The 14,289-nt window shown below is 41.1% G+C and overlaps 2 protein-coding genes across 6 annotated transcripts in view; both read right to left on the minus strand.

Annotated features, from left to right (window-relative positions):
- Positions 1 to 8,174, minus strand: part of LOC120722768 (potassium voltage-gated channel subfamily KQT member 2-like) — a 33,507-nt gene extending 25,333 nt beyond the window's left edge. For all 4 annotated transcript variants that reach the window (XR_005693584.1, XM_040013913.1, XM_040013914.1 and 1 more), the window contains exon 1: positions 6,698 to 8,174. Coding sequence is in view for 3 of the 4 variants with exons in the window: in XM_040013913.1 (XP_039869847.1) it covers positions 6,698 to 6,996 (299 nt within the window). In the remaining variant the exon portion in view is untranslated. The remainder of the gene's footprint in view (positions 1 to 6,697) is intronic.
- Positions 8,175 to 8,616: 442 nt separating this feature from the next.
- Positions 8,617 to 14,289, minus strand: part of prex1 (phosphatidylinositol-3,4,5-trisphosphate-dependent Rac exchange factor 1) — a 78,483-nt gene continuing 72,810 nt past the window's right edge. The window contains exons 36-41 of one of the 2 annotated variants that reach the window (XM_040013901.1): positions 14,109 to 14,175; positions 13,921 to 13,965; positions 13,201 to 13,376; positions 12,879 to 12,981; positions 10,786 to 10,853; positions 8,617 to 10,665 (exon numbers count right to left, since the gene is read on the minus strand). In XM_040013901.1, the coding sequence (XP_039869835.1) occupies positions 10,623 to 10,665; positions 10,786 to 10,853; positions 12,879 to 12,981; positions 13,201 to 13,376; positions 13,921 to 13,965; positions 14,109 to 14,175 (502 nt within the window). In that variant the 3' untranslated portion in view covers positions 8,617 to 10,622. The remainder of the gene's footprint in view (positions 10,666 to 10,785; positions 10,854 to 12,878; positions 12,982 to 13,200; positions 13,377 to 13,920; positions 13,966 to 14,108; positions 14,176 to 14,289) is intronic. The other variant, XM_040013902.1, reaches the window with a different exon arrangement.

The raw sequence follows: 14,289 nt of genomic DNA on the forward strand, positions 1-14,289 counted from the left end.
CCCTCTGGAAGGGTTAACAAACTGAGATTTGTTATCTAAACATGCTTCGTCGAGTTGGGCCAAGACTGGATTAGCTGTTTTCTTGTCTTTACCAATGATCATATAAAAGGTTTTTATGACTTAGCATAGCATCAAGACAGTCTTTATGCTAAGCTATGCCATGCTATGCAAAGTCTTAGCTTCCCAACTCTCTGTAAGAAAGCACAAACACTATATTGCCAAAAGTATTTGCTTGTCTGCCTTTACACACATATGAACTTAAGTGGCATCCCATTCCTAATCTATAGGGTGTAAATATGATGTCAGCCCATCCTTTGCAGCTATAGCAGCTTCAAATGTTCTGGAACATTCTTCCAGAAGTACATTTGTGAGGTCAGACACTGAAGCTGGATGAGAAGGCCTAAATCGAAGTCTCTGCTCTAATTCATCCCAACGGTTTTCTGTCAGGGTAAGCTCAGGACTCTGTGCAGGCCAGTCAAATTCTTCTGTTCCAAACTGTTCCCACAAACTTGGGAGTATCACATTTTCCAAAATATGTAGGTATGCTGAAACATTAAGAGTTCCTTTCACTGGAATTAAGTGGCCAAGCCCAAATCCTGAAAAACAACCCCACACCTTTTCAAACCACTTATGTTTATAACATCCTGAGCAACACTTTTGAGTTTTTGTTGTTTATTTATGTGTCTTGATATGCTTTAAATGAATGTCCCATCAGATCCTCATTGGAAATAAATTTAAGGCATTATTTGGTAATGCAAATTAGGTAACTATGGCACATAAACACTGCTATATTCATTATGAGTTCAACAATGATCATTTTTTACTATTTTCTGTTGTAAGTTTTTACACTTTATACTCTGTGAAGTCGTAATTAAAATTCACGTAAAGACATGAAGAACCAGAGACACAATGCCTATTTTACCATAGCTAAACATTTATGGATTTATAATTAAACTTACTAAATTTATATTTTATCAAAACTGCCTCTACCTGCTTGAAATAGCTCAGTGCTGAGTTTTCCCTTCATGGCGAGTCTGAACCCACCTCATCAAACACAAAACCCTCTGCTTAGCACATCACACCAGTGCATACCCCTTCTTATAGACTATATATAGAAAACAGTTTTCTGATTTAAGCTTCTCATCTGATCTGTTCATTCATGTGTTAGATTTTCCAAAGCCTGATAATATAACCAAGATGAGAAAAAGGAGGGAAACTGAACTGAGCTGAATGAAGTTCCATCTCAGTTCTTCACTATAAGAAACTCTTTTCATATATAAGTACCGTTGTCATCCATTATACTACAGAGATATTAGCTATAGGCACTTAACAGGATTTTAGTTTATAGAAAAACACTTTGCTACAATACTCAGTTGATGTGTCTTTTAAGAAAAGACACATCAACTGAGTATTACATTATGGTATTACATTATGGTGTAATGTGTCATCGCAACAGATCAAGTTCTTGTAGTTTTTGTTGAACGGCAGCCACCGTGGCCAAAGGCGACACCAGCAGAATGATGACATATGCTGAAACATAAAGAGAGAGCAGCTCCCATGCTGACTCAAAACTACGCTCAGTGTCGGGGGAGTATTTATCTGAATTCTCTCAGTGTTAGAAACCATATGTTATCTGGTAATTCAGCAAGAAATAGGACAAAGAAATGGAACATCTCAGCCTGCTTTGCGATATTTAACTGGACTATGTTTTAAATAATAGTGCCAACAACACATATAAAACTGATAGGGCCGGGGCATACATACTGCTGTTTTGCATGAGCTCTTTTTGCAACAACCTGTAAACCTTTTGTGAATGGGCCAGGCTGAGGAAGTCTGAGGATGTGGTTCCCTGTGAGAAAATGGTGGAATGCTCTCCCCTGGTTGGGGAAGAAAGGCTGCCTCCAGTGATAATGGGCAAAGAATATAGGTTATCATTGTCTTGCCTAAATAAGCAACAGATTTTATGGGAAACGGAAATTCTTACCTAAATGCTGCTGTCCAAACAGGGCCATCAGTGCAAGTCTACAGCTCTGTTCAACACAGATGACAGCTTTTGCATGCTGATAACAAACAGGATGTTCCGCCTCCTTTTTAAACTGAAGGACACACTCTCCATGATTTCCAAAAGTAACGTTTTTTAAAGAAAGCCGGTCACAGACCGCAGCCTCCAGGCTGGGCACACAGCAGGAGGGAGGCAAAGAAGCCCCCCAGCCAGGCTGAGAAGACCCACAGAGCCCCAGCAGCCACGGTCGATCACAGCCCCGGTGCAGAGAGCCCCCTCCGAGGAAACACTGGAGATATGGCCCAATAAGGATATATACAGGATAAAAAGATAAAATAAATAAGAATGGGATACAGTATAAATGTAAATAGAGTAAGAAGATAAAAAATCAATAAGAATAAAATCAATAAATATTAGGTAAAACCTAAATTAATAATATAAATAGAATAACAGGGGGTTATTATATACAGTGGGTTCTCTCCGGGTACTCCGGCTTCCTCCCACTGTCCAAAGACATGCACTTAGTGGTGATAGGTTAATTGGTTAATCCAAATTGCCCATAGGTGTGAATGTGCAAGTGAATGTGAGTGCGAATAGTTGTCTGTCTCTGTGTGTTGGCCCTGCGACAGACTGGCGACCTGTCCAGGGTGTACCCCCCCTCTCGCCCTATGACAGCTGGGATAGGCTCCAGCGCCCCCCGCGACCCTGAAAAGGATAAGCGGACGCGAATGGATGGAGAATAACAGGATAGAATATATAAGCATAAAATAAATAAACGTTAGGTGAAAACAAAATAAAAAGGTGGGTCTTTAGCCTGTTCTTAAAAACATGTACGTTCTCTGCGGCCCTGAGCTCCTCCGCCAGGCTGTTCCACAGATGAGGACCATACCACTGAAACGCTGCCTCTCCGTGAGTATGTGTCCTGACTTTAAGGACAATCAATAGGCCAGTACCAGAGGACCTCAGGGTCCGTGAGGGTTCATATGGTGAAACCAAATGTGAGAGATAAGAAGGCCCAAGACCATTAAGACATTTAAAAACCAATAAAAGAACTTTAAAATCGATCCTGAAACACACGGGGAGCCAATGCAGCGATTCTAAAACCGGTGTAATGTGGGCCCGCCCTCTGGTCTTCATCAGCACACAAGCTGCAGAGTTTTGTAAAAGTTGTAAAGGTGAAATATTCTTTTTGGGGAGACCAGAGAGCAGGGCATTACAGTAATCAATGCGACTGGTAATGAAAGCATGCATCAACATCTCCGTGTTGGCCCGAGAGAGAATAGGGCGGACTCTGGCTATATTTTTTAGATGATAAAATCCAATTTTGGTTACATGTTTAATATGTGGGATAAAACCAAGCTCAGAGTCAAAAATAACACCCAGGTTTTTCACTTGTAGTGAAGGGCATAGTGAAAATGCCTCTAATTTAGACAAGAGTTTCTCTCTCTGAGCCTCAGGACCGAGTTCTCTGCCATCCAAGATCTTATATCTAGAATACAGTTAAAAAGAGCATCCATTGGTCTGGTGTCATCAGGAGACACGGAGATGTACAGCTGAGTGTCATCAGCGTAACTGTGGAAGTTCACTCCACGCCTCCTGATGACACCGCCAAGAGGGAGCATACACAAATTAAAAAGTACAGGGCCTAAAACTGACTCTTGAGGTACACCACAAGTCATTTTATGGATCTTAGAGGAGCATGTATCCATACTCACCATAAAAGTTCTGTCTGAGAGATAGGAAGTGAACCAGTTGTGTACAGCACCAGAGAGGCCCACCGTGTGTTTCAGTCTGTTTAAAAGAATAGCGTGGTCTACTGTATCAAAGGCTGCGCTTAGATCCAGTAGCACCAGGACTGAGAGCTTTTGGGAGTCCCAGTTACATCTAAGATCATTTAACCTGCATGTGTGGATATACCAACAATCTTTGTCATCACTTTCCAATAAAAAACCTGCACCCTTGCAAAGCAGTCATGATCAAGTGAGGCTGCACTGAAAAATCTTCTAAATGTGTTTAATTGAGTAAGCCTGTATTTTAAGTGTTGTTTAGAATAGTATATAGGGCACACTCAACCCAACTAGGACTCGGTCTTTTACTTTATCACAGAGCCCTCATCTGTTAAAAGAGACCACTCAATCACATCTCAGCAGCCTGGCAGCCAGCATCTGTCTACTGCTGTCCTTGCCTTATTACCAGATCGGCAAAATAATGGAATACCACGCCGTGTCCTTAGGTTGTCTCTCACAATAACCAAAACAGAATTATTTTTTTGTTTTTTGTACTGATTGCCTTTTAGTCATTTTGTTGCCTTTATTCAGTCAGTTTTTGTAGTCTTTTTTTTTTTGTCATATTCTACTCTGGTGCACAACTGAGACATTTAGTCATCTTATAGCTGCAGAGGGTATTCAAGTATCTCACACAGCTGGTTCTATCTGCAAGAGGACACACTATAATCAGGCTCCTGCAGAAGCCAAATGGCTGAAGATAACAGAAAGCTCAGCACTGCATCTGATTGGGAATATGCCTTGGCTTTGTGGAAATTGTTACAGGCTGCAGAGAACTGGCTTTACGTTACTGTCTCAATAGCATTAAGCCTAACGAAAACACCTTTTGTAGCAGAATTTGTGCCAAGAAAGAACTGAGACAAGATGAATTTTGTACAACAGCAGAGATTTAATCCCACAGGGATCCATGACTGTAGATCACTGTGTCTCTTTCCCTTATCTAATGTTAGACCAAAAGTGATGGAGAAAGGCTGGCCTTGGTCTCAGACAGCCAGAAACATAAAGCGAGAAAGACCCAAAGCAGCAAGCCCAAGAGTATTCTGGCTATATAGTACTCATGTTCCACATATTGATTATTCACGCGCATTACAACTGAGGCCACTGAACACAACACCTGACTAACATTTCCAGAGAAACCCCATCGAAAAGAAAGAAAGCTGCTAGCATACCTTGTAGTACTGCTTCATTCAAGGCAACTGTTACTTCATGCCAAATGCATTTTCCACTGCAGAAGGGATAAGGAACAGACCGAACCGGGCGTGGAAAGAGCTTACTGTCATCACATGATTGTTTTATAAATCAGCAAGGTGGAAAGATAGAGCAGGGAGATTAAATGAAGTGTGATGACTATGAATAATGCATAGAACAGACAAATGGAATAGAGGGCAGACATATGGTGACTCTGTGTGGCTTCTTTGGCTGGTGCGTGTTTGTGTCTGTTGATCGCGGTCACGTGTCCTACTCTACAACTTTCTGGAGGATTCTGATTTTAGACAACACACATGTTTACTGACCCTTTTCTAACGAGGCTGTCTGGCGTAGCTTGGCTACTAAAACACATGTCTGCGTGCACTAGATTCAGCCACAGAGCTCGCACTGCTTCCTAAGAGCAGCAATGAAGAGCATCTTTTAAAAAAAGGCATAACAAATGGAGACTCGGCTGCTGTAGTATTCGGTTAATATTTCAGAAGTACCCAGAGGGCTCTGTGTGAGTGCGTGTGGTTTCACATTAGAGCACAGCCTTACTTCTGGGCATCCAGCTGTGTCTGGGGATTCGATATGCTATGCACAGTGAATTCCTCAATGCTGTGGCTACTTCATCTCCTAACTACTAAGCATGCAGCATCACTGAACTGGAAGGAGTCAGACGAAGCTGGAAGAGGGGTCTTCCAAACACAGGTGACACACCTTTTCATTTGAAGAATGTGTTTGTGAAGGGAACATACTGTAACCATTTCATCTCATTAGTATGTTATACATAACACACTGGAGTGGGTCCACGCAGAAAAGCATTTGACTAATGTCTGCTGTATTAAACAGGAAGTCCGCATCACAACATGGACTTCATGCGATTATGAGGCATGGAGGCATGAATAAATGAGAAATGTAAGATCAGAGACTGGGTATCCTGCGAGTCTACTGAATAGATTCTGACTGTTTTTTTTTTCCAATCTTTCATCTTCCAGGTTGGCAGACAGAAACTGCTGCAGCACCACTTCAGCATGAAAGAATCATGTGATCGTACCCTAAAACACTGTTATCCTTTGTGATTTCATGCTCACTAGAGATTACAGATCGTGAGGCCTCATATCGATGATGGCATCTCTGGGGGTCTGACATTAACTCTTTATGTTCGACCCAAACCTCACCTAACCTAACAGACAAGGGAAACAACAGCAAAGCACCATGTTCCAGCTGCAAGAACTCAACAGACTGTCTGAGCTCTCCCTCAACGCTCGCACACACATGCATGTTAGCAGAGTCCACATCACTGTGCGGAGTCAGACTGCAGCGTCTACTAGGAGCTGTCCACGGAGCACGGTGCTGAAAGCTGCCGCAACGTATGGTAACTCCAGTCAATGAAGACCAACCGTATGTGGACGTGGGTACATGTTAAACACTAACTGCAAGCATCGTGGACATGTTAAAGTCTTCCAAAATGACACTCTGACGTAAGCATGAGTTACAAAAGCCAACAATAAAGAGTTGGAGAAGGAGTTATGGAGGTGAAGTGACTCCTCTCGTGTGATAAGGCTCTAGCAGTTCGGCAGCAGGACCGCATTTAACCCTTTATTGCGTCGCACGATCATTATCAGTAATGCAGAACGAGACACCCGATCTGCAAAACTCCACAGCATCTTTCCTAATCCAAGGCACGGCAACTGTGGCAGAAGCCCAAAACTGCACTTACACATAAGCGTGGTAGATGAACGCCCATCCCCGCGGTCTTTCCAGCGCATTGTAGAGAAAATTCTGTAGTTTCCGATAGCTGGCGTTTTTCTTCGACGGTCTGGGTCTTCCTGCGGAGATGCTGGACCTCGGTCTGCAGAGGATGCTGCTCCGCTTGGTGCTTTCCGAGCCCGCAATGAGCAGTGCCCCATCCTTGCTGGATTCCAGAGCTCCCGGCTCCAAACCCACAAACCCGACTTTGTGCTTCTTCTCTCCGGCTTGAGTTGGGTAAACCCCGCCGTTGAGAGATTTCTGCACCATTCTAAAGTCGAGACTCTGAGGAGGAGTTGTCAGTGCCCTTGTCGCGGGGATGCATCACCGGTGCTGAGGGGTGTGTGCTGGTGGTGAATGCAGTTGATGTCGGTCCCTCTAGAAAAACCAATTGCAATAATTATGCGAGACTGCACCGTGTATGCTTTTACCTTAGCCCCTTCCGGCCATCTGACACACAGCAAGGAGCGAAATGCGAAATTTATTTCGTTGGTGACCAGGGATTTAAAAGCGTTCTTCAATCATCGTATTGCCAGAAATGCTCTTAATCGAATTACAATAATGAATTAAGGCCAAGTTCAAGCGCCAGCTTTCTTCCAGTTCTCTCTTTAAACAATCCTAGGGTTTAAACTAACTTGGGAGGGTGGGGAAGTCCATTACTATATGTCCGAAAGAATCGTGTTAGTTTTAAGAATCCGGCGTAAGATAACCTGCCATCTTCACCACTTAACTCCAACACGGGAGGAACTGCAGGAAAGGGTTTAACTGGATTATGCACTCTCATGTAATATTCATGCGTGAAGCTTTTTCACTCGGGATAATGGACACCGAAAACTATGTCAACCTATGCCTCGAGGTTTGTGTTCCCTCGACAGGAATACACATGCAGCCTGAGACGGTATCAACAACAGCCAAGACAGCAGACAAAGAAATGGAGCATCCCAGCCTGCTTTGCGCACACTCCAGCGTGAAACAATGTAGACCAGTTTGCATCCAGCTGAAAGTGAATGACGCGCACACAGTGATGAGAGTAGCAGAACGGCAACAGTTTCAAAATAATGCAAAGCCTATATACAATTTAAAAAGGTGCACAATATTGAAAACAACAATTTTTAAATGTCAGTAAATGCAATTAATGCGGTGTCATGCAGCTGCAATGTGTGCAGAATGTTGCTTAATATAAGACCTTGCCTGAATGTCAGCAGTTTTTTCTATGACCTGCATGTTTGTTTCAGCTTTAATAGCGCCTTTACACATGACACGTCCACTTATCATCATGGCTGCAGGCTTTCAAACTGTGCGCTAACATCGCTGAGTGGCCCCTGTGCTCTTTAACGGAATTGATGCAAAGAACCTCTCCCTATAGTTAATTCTCAACCACTGCTTTTCTGAGATACTCAGTTGTACTCGTTTATGTTACTGGGCTGTTGTAGTTGTGCTTTTTAGCATTAAACGGCCTTGCCAGTCTTTTGTTACCATGTCAGAACGTTTTCCAGCTCAAGCATTTCTTATTTTGTCGCTGTTGTTTTCAGTTAACTATAAAAGTTACATGATTAGCAGATTACTGGATCTTTTGTTTTAATTCAAATGACACCAGATTATATGCACTATGACATCAAGCACAAATATGAGAATGAGTAAGATGAAAAAAGAAACCATCACAATGGTCACTCCCGGTATTACTTAGTCACAGCCTGCTGTCATGGTGTGAAAGCATAAAGATGTAATCATCTTTTTGACTCATGCAAACTTACACGGAGCACATACATAGGGTCCACTGTAAAGAAGAAAGGGTTAAAGAAACAAACAAACATCAAAATGAAAATAAAATATCCCGAAGGGCATCCCAGCCGCCACTGGATCAGCCAACAATACTGCTGCGCTGAAAAGTTTGTCGTACTGAGAACATTTTATTCACTAGCTTGTTAAGATTCCATTTACAATGATAATTTTTAGAAAGTTTCAACAACAACAACAAAAATCCTTTTTACAGTTATTTGCAAGCAACAAAAAATTGCAGGTAAAGTATATACAATTTGAAACATTAGAATAATGTAAGTACATGTGTAATCAGTGACATGTATGTCCTGCTACACTGACATGCTGCAATCATTAGCTAATTTGAACCGGTAGCACAGTTAAGACCAGGTTATGATAACTAACGCTGCACTGGGAGTTTTATCATATTTACAGTGCTCGAGTTGAGAGCAACGTTTGATAAAGAAAACTAAAACAATGCAAATAGCCATGGGTTTTATATGCCAACTGATGGATGTCAATTTGTGTTGGTAATGCTACTGCCAAGGGATGTGTAGGGACTATTCCAACATGAACCAAATAAAAAAATAAAAAGATCACATGACCTGCTGTAATGTCAAGTGAGGTCCTTGAAATCCATGTCAAACCTTTTTTAACAGTCAGAAACAAGTTGTCAGTGAGGTTACAGTTAAAAAAGAGAATCAGGTTCTCTTTAAATGCACAGTTAAACATACAAAAAGGTTTTATATACTATATTATTTCCATAAAAAATCATCCAGTTTAATTTATAGCAACTCTCTGCTTTAATTCTCTACACGACCTCACTCCCCCTCCCTCTGACACTGCTACAGCTTGTATGTACAAAATAATAATAATAAAATGGTCAGTAAACTAATGTTACTGGGTTTTTTCAGTCATCAAACAGTCCCTTTGTTCACATCACCAGCAAACTGCATACAGTACTTTTTTTCTAACACTGAATGGACCAATTTTTGTGCTTCTTTTAATACCTACAGTTAACACAATCGTTTCAAGACAACATAAAAGCCAATTGAAAAAAACAAAAAATCAAAAGGTGTCTTAGTTAAGTGAAGGTTATCCTTCAACTAGAAGACTTGAATTAATATATTAATAATTTAACAGTATCCTGATAACTTGGCTGCTTGTTGAGAAACAACCTTGTATAGTTTCTTCCTTTGTCCTGATTCTGATTAGCTAGCTTCAGTACATCCATCCCTTGCACTCCCTGAAGATTAATGTAACACATAAATAAAATGAAATACACCAGAGCAGTTACATCCAAAAGACGGCATGCCATTGGTCCTTTAAATACTGTTCAATACGTAGGCTGGAATGCTTTTAGATTCTTTTAATACCCGATATAGTATAAGTAGGCGATAAAACGCTCCTTCTTGGACACAATAAATAACTATCCTTCATATAGTGCAGTAATACAGTACTCACACTAAACCTACAGTAATTGCACAGTAACCACATGCAGCAATCCCACCCCACCCCCATGCCATCTTCATCTGCCCCTCAATCCCTACTTCCATTTCTCTGTCTAATCTTTAACTTTCTGCATCTTATATGAATTACAGGGCATTCAAGTATTCTACTTCACTCGGGGTCCACACATTGAGCCCTGGGGAACGCCAGCCTGAACAGAGAAACACGCAACTCTCTGGATTTTGCAGTCTAAGGCAAAATGAAATGTCTGCATTTAGGATGACAGTCAGCTACAGGTAGTTTGGTTAATCCAGTTAATAATACAAGCTCAACTGTGAGAATAACCACTGTGGACATTGTCTTTATGGGGCCTCCTCATTTTTCATATTGTTGTGAATATTTTGAACCGGTTGTTAAGTCGACATGGTTTGGAAAGAGAGCCAACAGAATAATGCTTCTATATGGTTAGCTCCAGTAAAATAATACATAACTAGTCCTGAGACTCAGGTTGCATCAGTCTCACTGTAGGTGCTCTGAAGACTCTAGTGGTATCCACACCGGAATGATCCCTGTGTAAGCGGGGCAATGGGAGAGGCAAAGGTTTTCCACTGCCAGTGTCTCTATGCTCCTGTCATCATCAGTTCCTCATTCACCCTCTCTGTGATGACTTTGCTGAAGTGACAGTATCCTTAGAGGTCTCCATCTGAGGGTGGCAAACATAGCTTGAAGAGCCTGTTTTAAAAAAAAAGAAGCAAAACTTCAAATGAGGGGAATCCACCCAGATTACATATGAACAGTGCAATTATCTGAAAGGCATGGCTTAAGGTGCCTAGAAATGGTTTCATTCAGTACCTTGGAGCTGATGGAGGCATCTGGTCCATTACCTTGAGATTTTTAGCAGACAGCTCAACTCTTGCCCCCTTATAAGAGAGAAAATATATAAGCTAAAAGCTCAACATAACAGACAGCTTGACTGCCATTAACAGATTAAACACAGAAAGCTCTCCGTGTGCTCATATTTTATGACAGAGGCATGGAAAGAAACAAACGAAATGCAATATGAAAAATTAATAACAGTAAAATATGAAAAACAGAAGTGCTAATTGCTGACAAATAATGAAAAGTTGGGTTTAGAACTGCTCATTACTGTTCTATAATATACTACAACATGCTCTTAAATGTCCAGCAAAGGGAGCTACATAGGATTTCTGATCCAGTGTGTTCACGCATCAACTCAATTAAGTTGAACTTTGCTGTCTATTTAAATAAGTCCTAAAAGATTGCATTTCAAACTAACAAAATAATCTATGCATATTTCTTGTTTGGTTGTTTGTATAATTAGATTGATGAGCATTAAAAGTTCCTTTCACTGGAAAAATATTGAAAATAATTTTTAAATGCCAGTAAATGCAATTAATGCGGTGCCATGCATCTGTAATGTGTGCAGAATGTTGCTCAATATAAGACCTTGCCTGAATGTCAGCAGAGATTTTTCTATGATGTGCATGTTTGTTTCAGCTTTAATAGCGCCTTTACACATGACACGTCCACTTATCATCATGGCGGCAGGCCATTTGTGCACTAACACCGCTGAGTGGTCCCTGTTCTCTTTAGCAAAATTGATGCAAAGAACCTCTCCCTATCGTTAATTCTCAACCACTCTGCTTTTCTTAGATACTCAGTTGTACTCGTTTATGTTACTGGGCTGTTGTAGTTGTGCTTTTTAGCATTAAATGTCTTTGCCAGTCTTTTGTTACCATGTCAGAACTTTTTTCACCTTAAACTAACTAACTGGAACTGGCGCTTAGCCCAACTCCTGAAAAACAACCTCACACCATTATCCCCCCTCCACCAAACTACACTTGGCACAATGCAGTCATGTACGATCCTCCTGGCAACCGCCAAACTTAGGCTTGTCCATCAGATCGCCAGATAGAGAAGCGTGATTCATCACATCTCCACTGCTCTAGAGTCCAGTAGCAGCGTACTTTACATGGATCTGACTGGATCTTATGCTTTGCATTACGCTATGTGATGTAAGGCTTGGATGCAGCTCCTTGTCCATGGAAACCCATTACATGAAGCTCTCTATGCACTATTCTTGTGCTAATCTTAAGCCCACCTGAAGTTTGAAGGTCTGCAGAAAATTTGCAGAAAGTTGGTGACGTGTTCACAATATTTTCCTCAGCATCCGCTGACCCCGCTCTGTGATGTTACAAGGCCTACAACTTCATAGCTCTACTTTTGTAGAAGTAGTCTGCATGTCTACCTGCATGATTTTATACACCTGTGGCCATGGAAGCGATTGGAACACCCGAATTCAATGATTTGGATGGGTGAGTTAATACTTTTGGCAATATAGTGTATATGGGGATTCCAAATATCACGTTAATTTGGACCTCTGACCTCTTCCTCAAGCTCAAACAAGGTCAAACTTTGATTCTCAGCATCACATTGTAAGTATGACATCCAAATATCATGCCACATTTGACCTCTGAGCTCACTACTCTGCCTTTCTTTCAGGTTGGCCCCAAAGTATGTTATATCTTTAGAGAAAGTGTTGTCAAGAGAAAAAATTAGCTGCCTAGTTGGTTAAAAATATACTGTAGTAAAATATTATCTAAGAAGCTCAGGTTATTCATGTCCAGATATTTACAAATCAGTACCTATTATGCCTTACGTACTCCTACATTGTGCTTTTGTAATCCAAACAAACACCTGTCACGCTACTGTCCAACAAACTTCTTAAAGTATAAAGAGAACAATAAAAACAAGATACAAAAAAATGCAACACTGTTTCCTTAAAAGTAAATAGTGCCCAGAGAGTGCGCTGCCCTGTCGAAGGATTGTGCTCTCCAAGTGTTTCTTGTTTTATATAATAAAATAGTTGACTCATATTTTATAGTCTTGACTTTAATAGGACTGAGATCTTCTTAAAGGTTTACCTGTTTACGCATTATGTCCATGGTCTGCATGATGCAGCGCGGTATGAGGCCATGGTTCCTGGCTAGGATCATTGCCTGCTCCAGTGTCACAGTCAGAGTACATCTGCAAAGAACATGAAGGCCAGTGATTAATAGTGTGTGTTCCTCTGCAATAAACCCAAAAATGAAGTAAAATGAATTTGAATGGCGAGGTTAGGATGAGTTTGTGAGGTTCCAATGGGGCATGTCATTGACTCTGCACTGTGTTATTTTTATGCAGTCTGACAGTCCAGTGACACAACAAAAGCAGCATAATAATTCTGTGGTGTGGTGCCACACTGACCTCTGCATCCCTGTGCCACACATGGTGATGTGGCAGGCTCCCAGGCGGTTACACAGCTCAGAGGACACACACAGCACGCTGACACCTGACTGGTGGCCTTGGGCATTCGGGCGCATGTTGATGTACGACTGCATTAGCCGACAAAGGTCGTCCAGCGTGTTGAGGGGTCTCAGCAGCTACGGGGAGGCGGGAGGAAGTAAAGGTCAGGGAAGGTTAGCCGTTAAATGCACTGCTAACAAGATGATTCAATAACACATCACAAAAGACGTCACCTTAAGAAGCCGCTTAGACTACTGTTGACTTTTTAAATCGCTTTCAAACCAAGCAAATTAAAAAGTCTCTCATTACCAAGACAAAAAAAATGTATTGAAGTGAACAGAACACTCCAAAATAATATAATTATATTCATGTGAAATATTTTAAAACATGGGACTAGTAGAGTAACTGACTTGTAAGATGGAGAACAGAAATGGGGAGAAAACAACCATCAAATACAACACAAGAAAGTCTAAATCTGCAGTCTTTCTCTTTCTATATTAAAACTATGATCTATTCAGTTTTAATTACTGCAATCTATTTCAACTACAGTCAGTGTGGGACACTAGAAGTTCAAATGGACACCATCTATAATTGCTGGGGTTAGTTGGAGTTAACGGGGAGGGTCTTGACAAGCTATGGAGGAGTTTCCGGTGGAGGGAATGACACACCAGTTCATCTTACTTTGGAAATGCTTGGTTGAAGGTCTCTAACTTCAAGGCCCAGTATCTGTGCTTGCATTTATATTCAGTCACAACAATATATATATATAAAAAATTGACTTATGTTACAATAACAAGACAGATGCTACATATGAAAAGACCATACAGACTACTATAAACTCATCAAGGTTAAAAACAGTATATATTTACCTGGTCTATCTTCATTGCTGTGGTGTTGGAGTCTGTAGGGAGATTTGACTTCTCCAAATAGAAAGCTCTGTGAGGAGAGAAGGATTACGTTCTCAGTTTTTTAAACTCTTCATTGAGTTGGAAAAATTACTGATTTGCATCCTGTGACTCACTTTCGTTGGAGAGCTGACTCATCTAGTAT

Source organism: Simochromis diagramma, unplaced genomic scaffold (genome assembly GCF_900408965.1).
Source record: "Simochromis diagramma unplaced genomic scaffold, fSimDia1.1 OVJJ01000705.1, whole genome shotgun sequence".
Taxonomy (NCBI): domain Eukaryota; kingdom Metazoa; phylum Chordata; class Actinopteri; order Cichliformes; family Cichlidae; genus Simochromis; species Simochromis diagramma.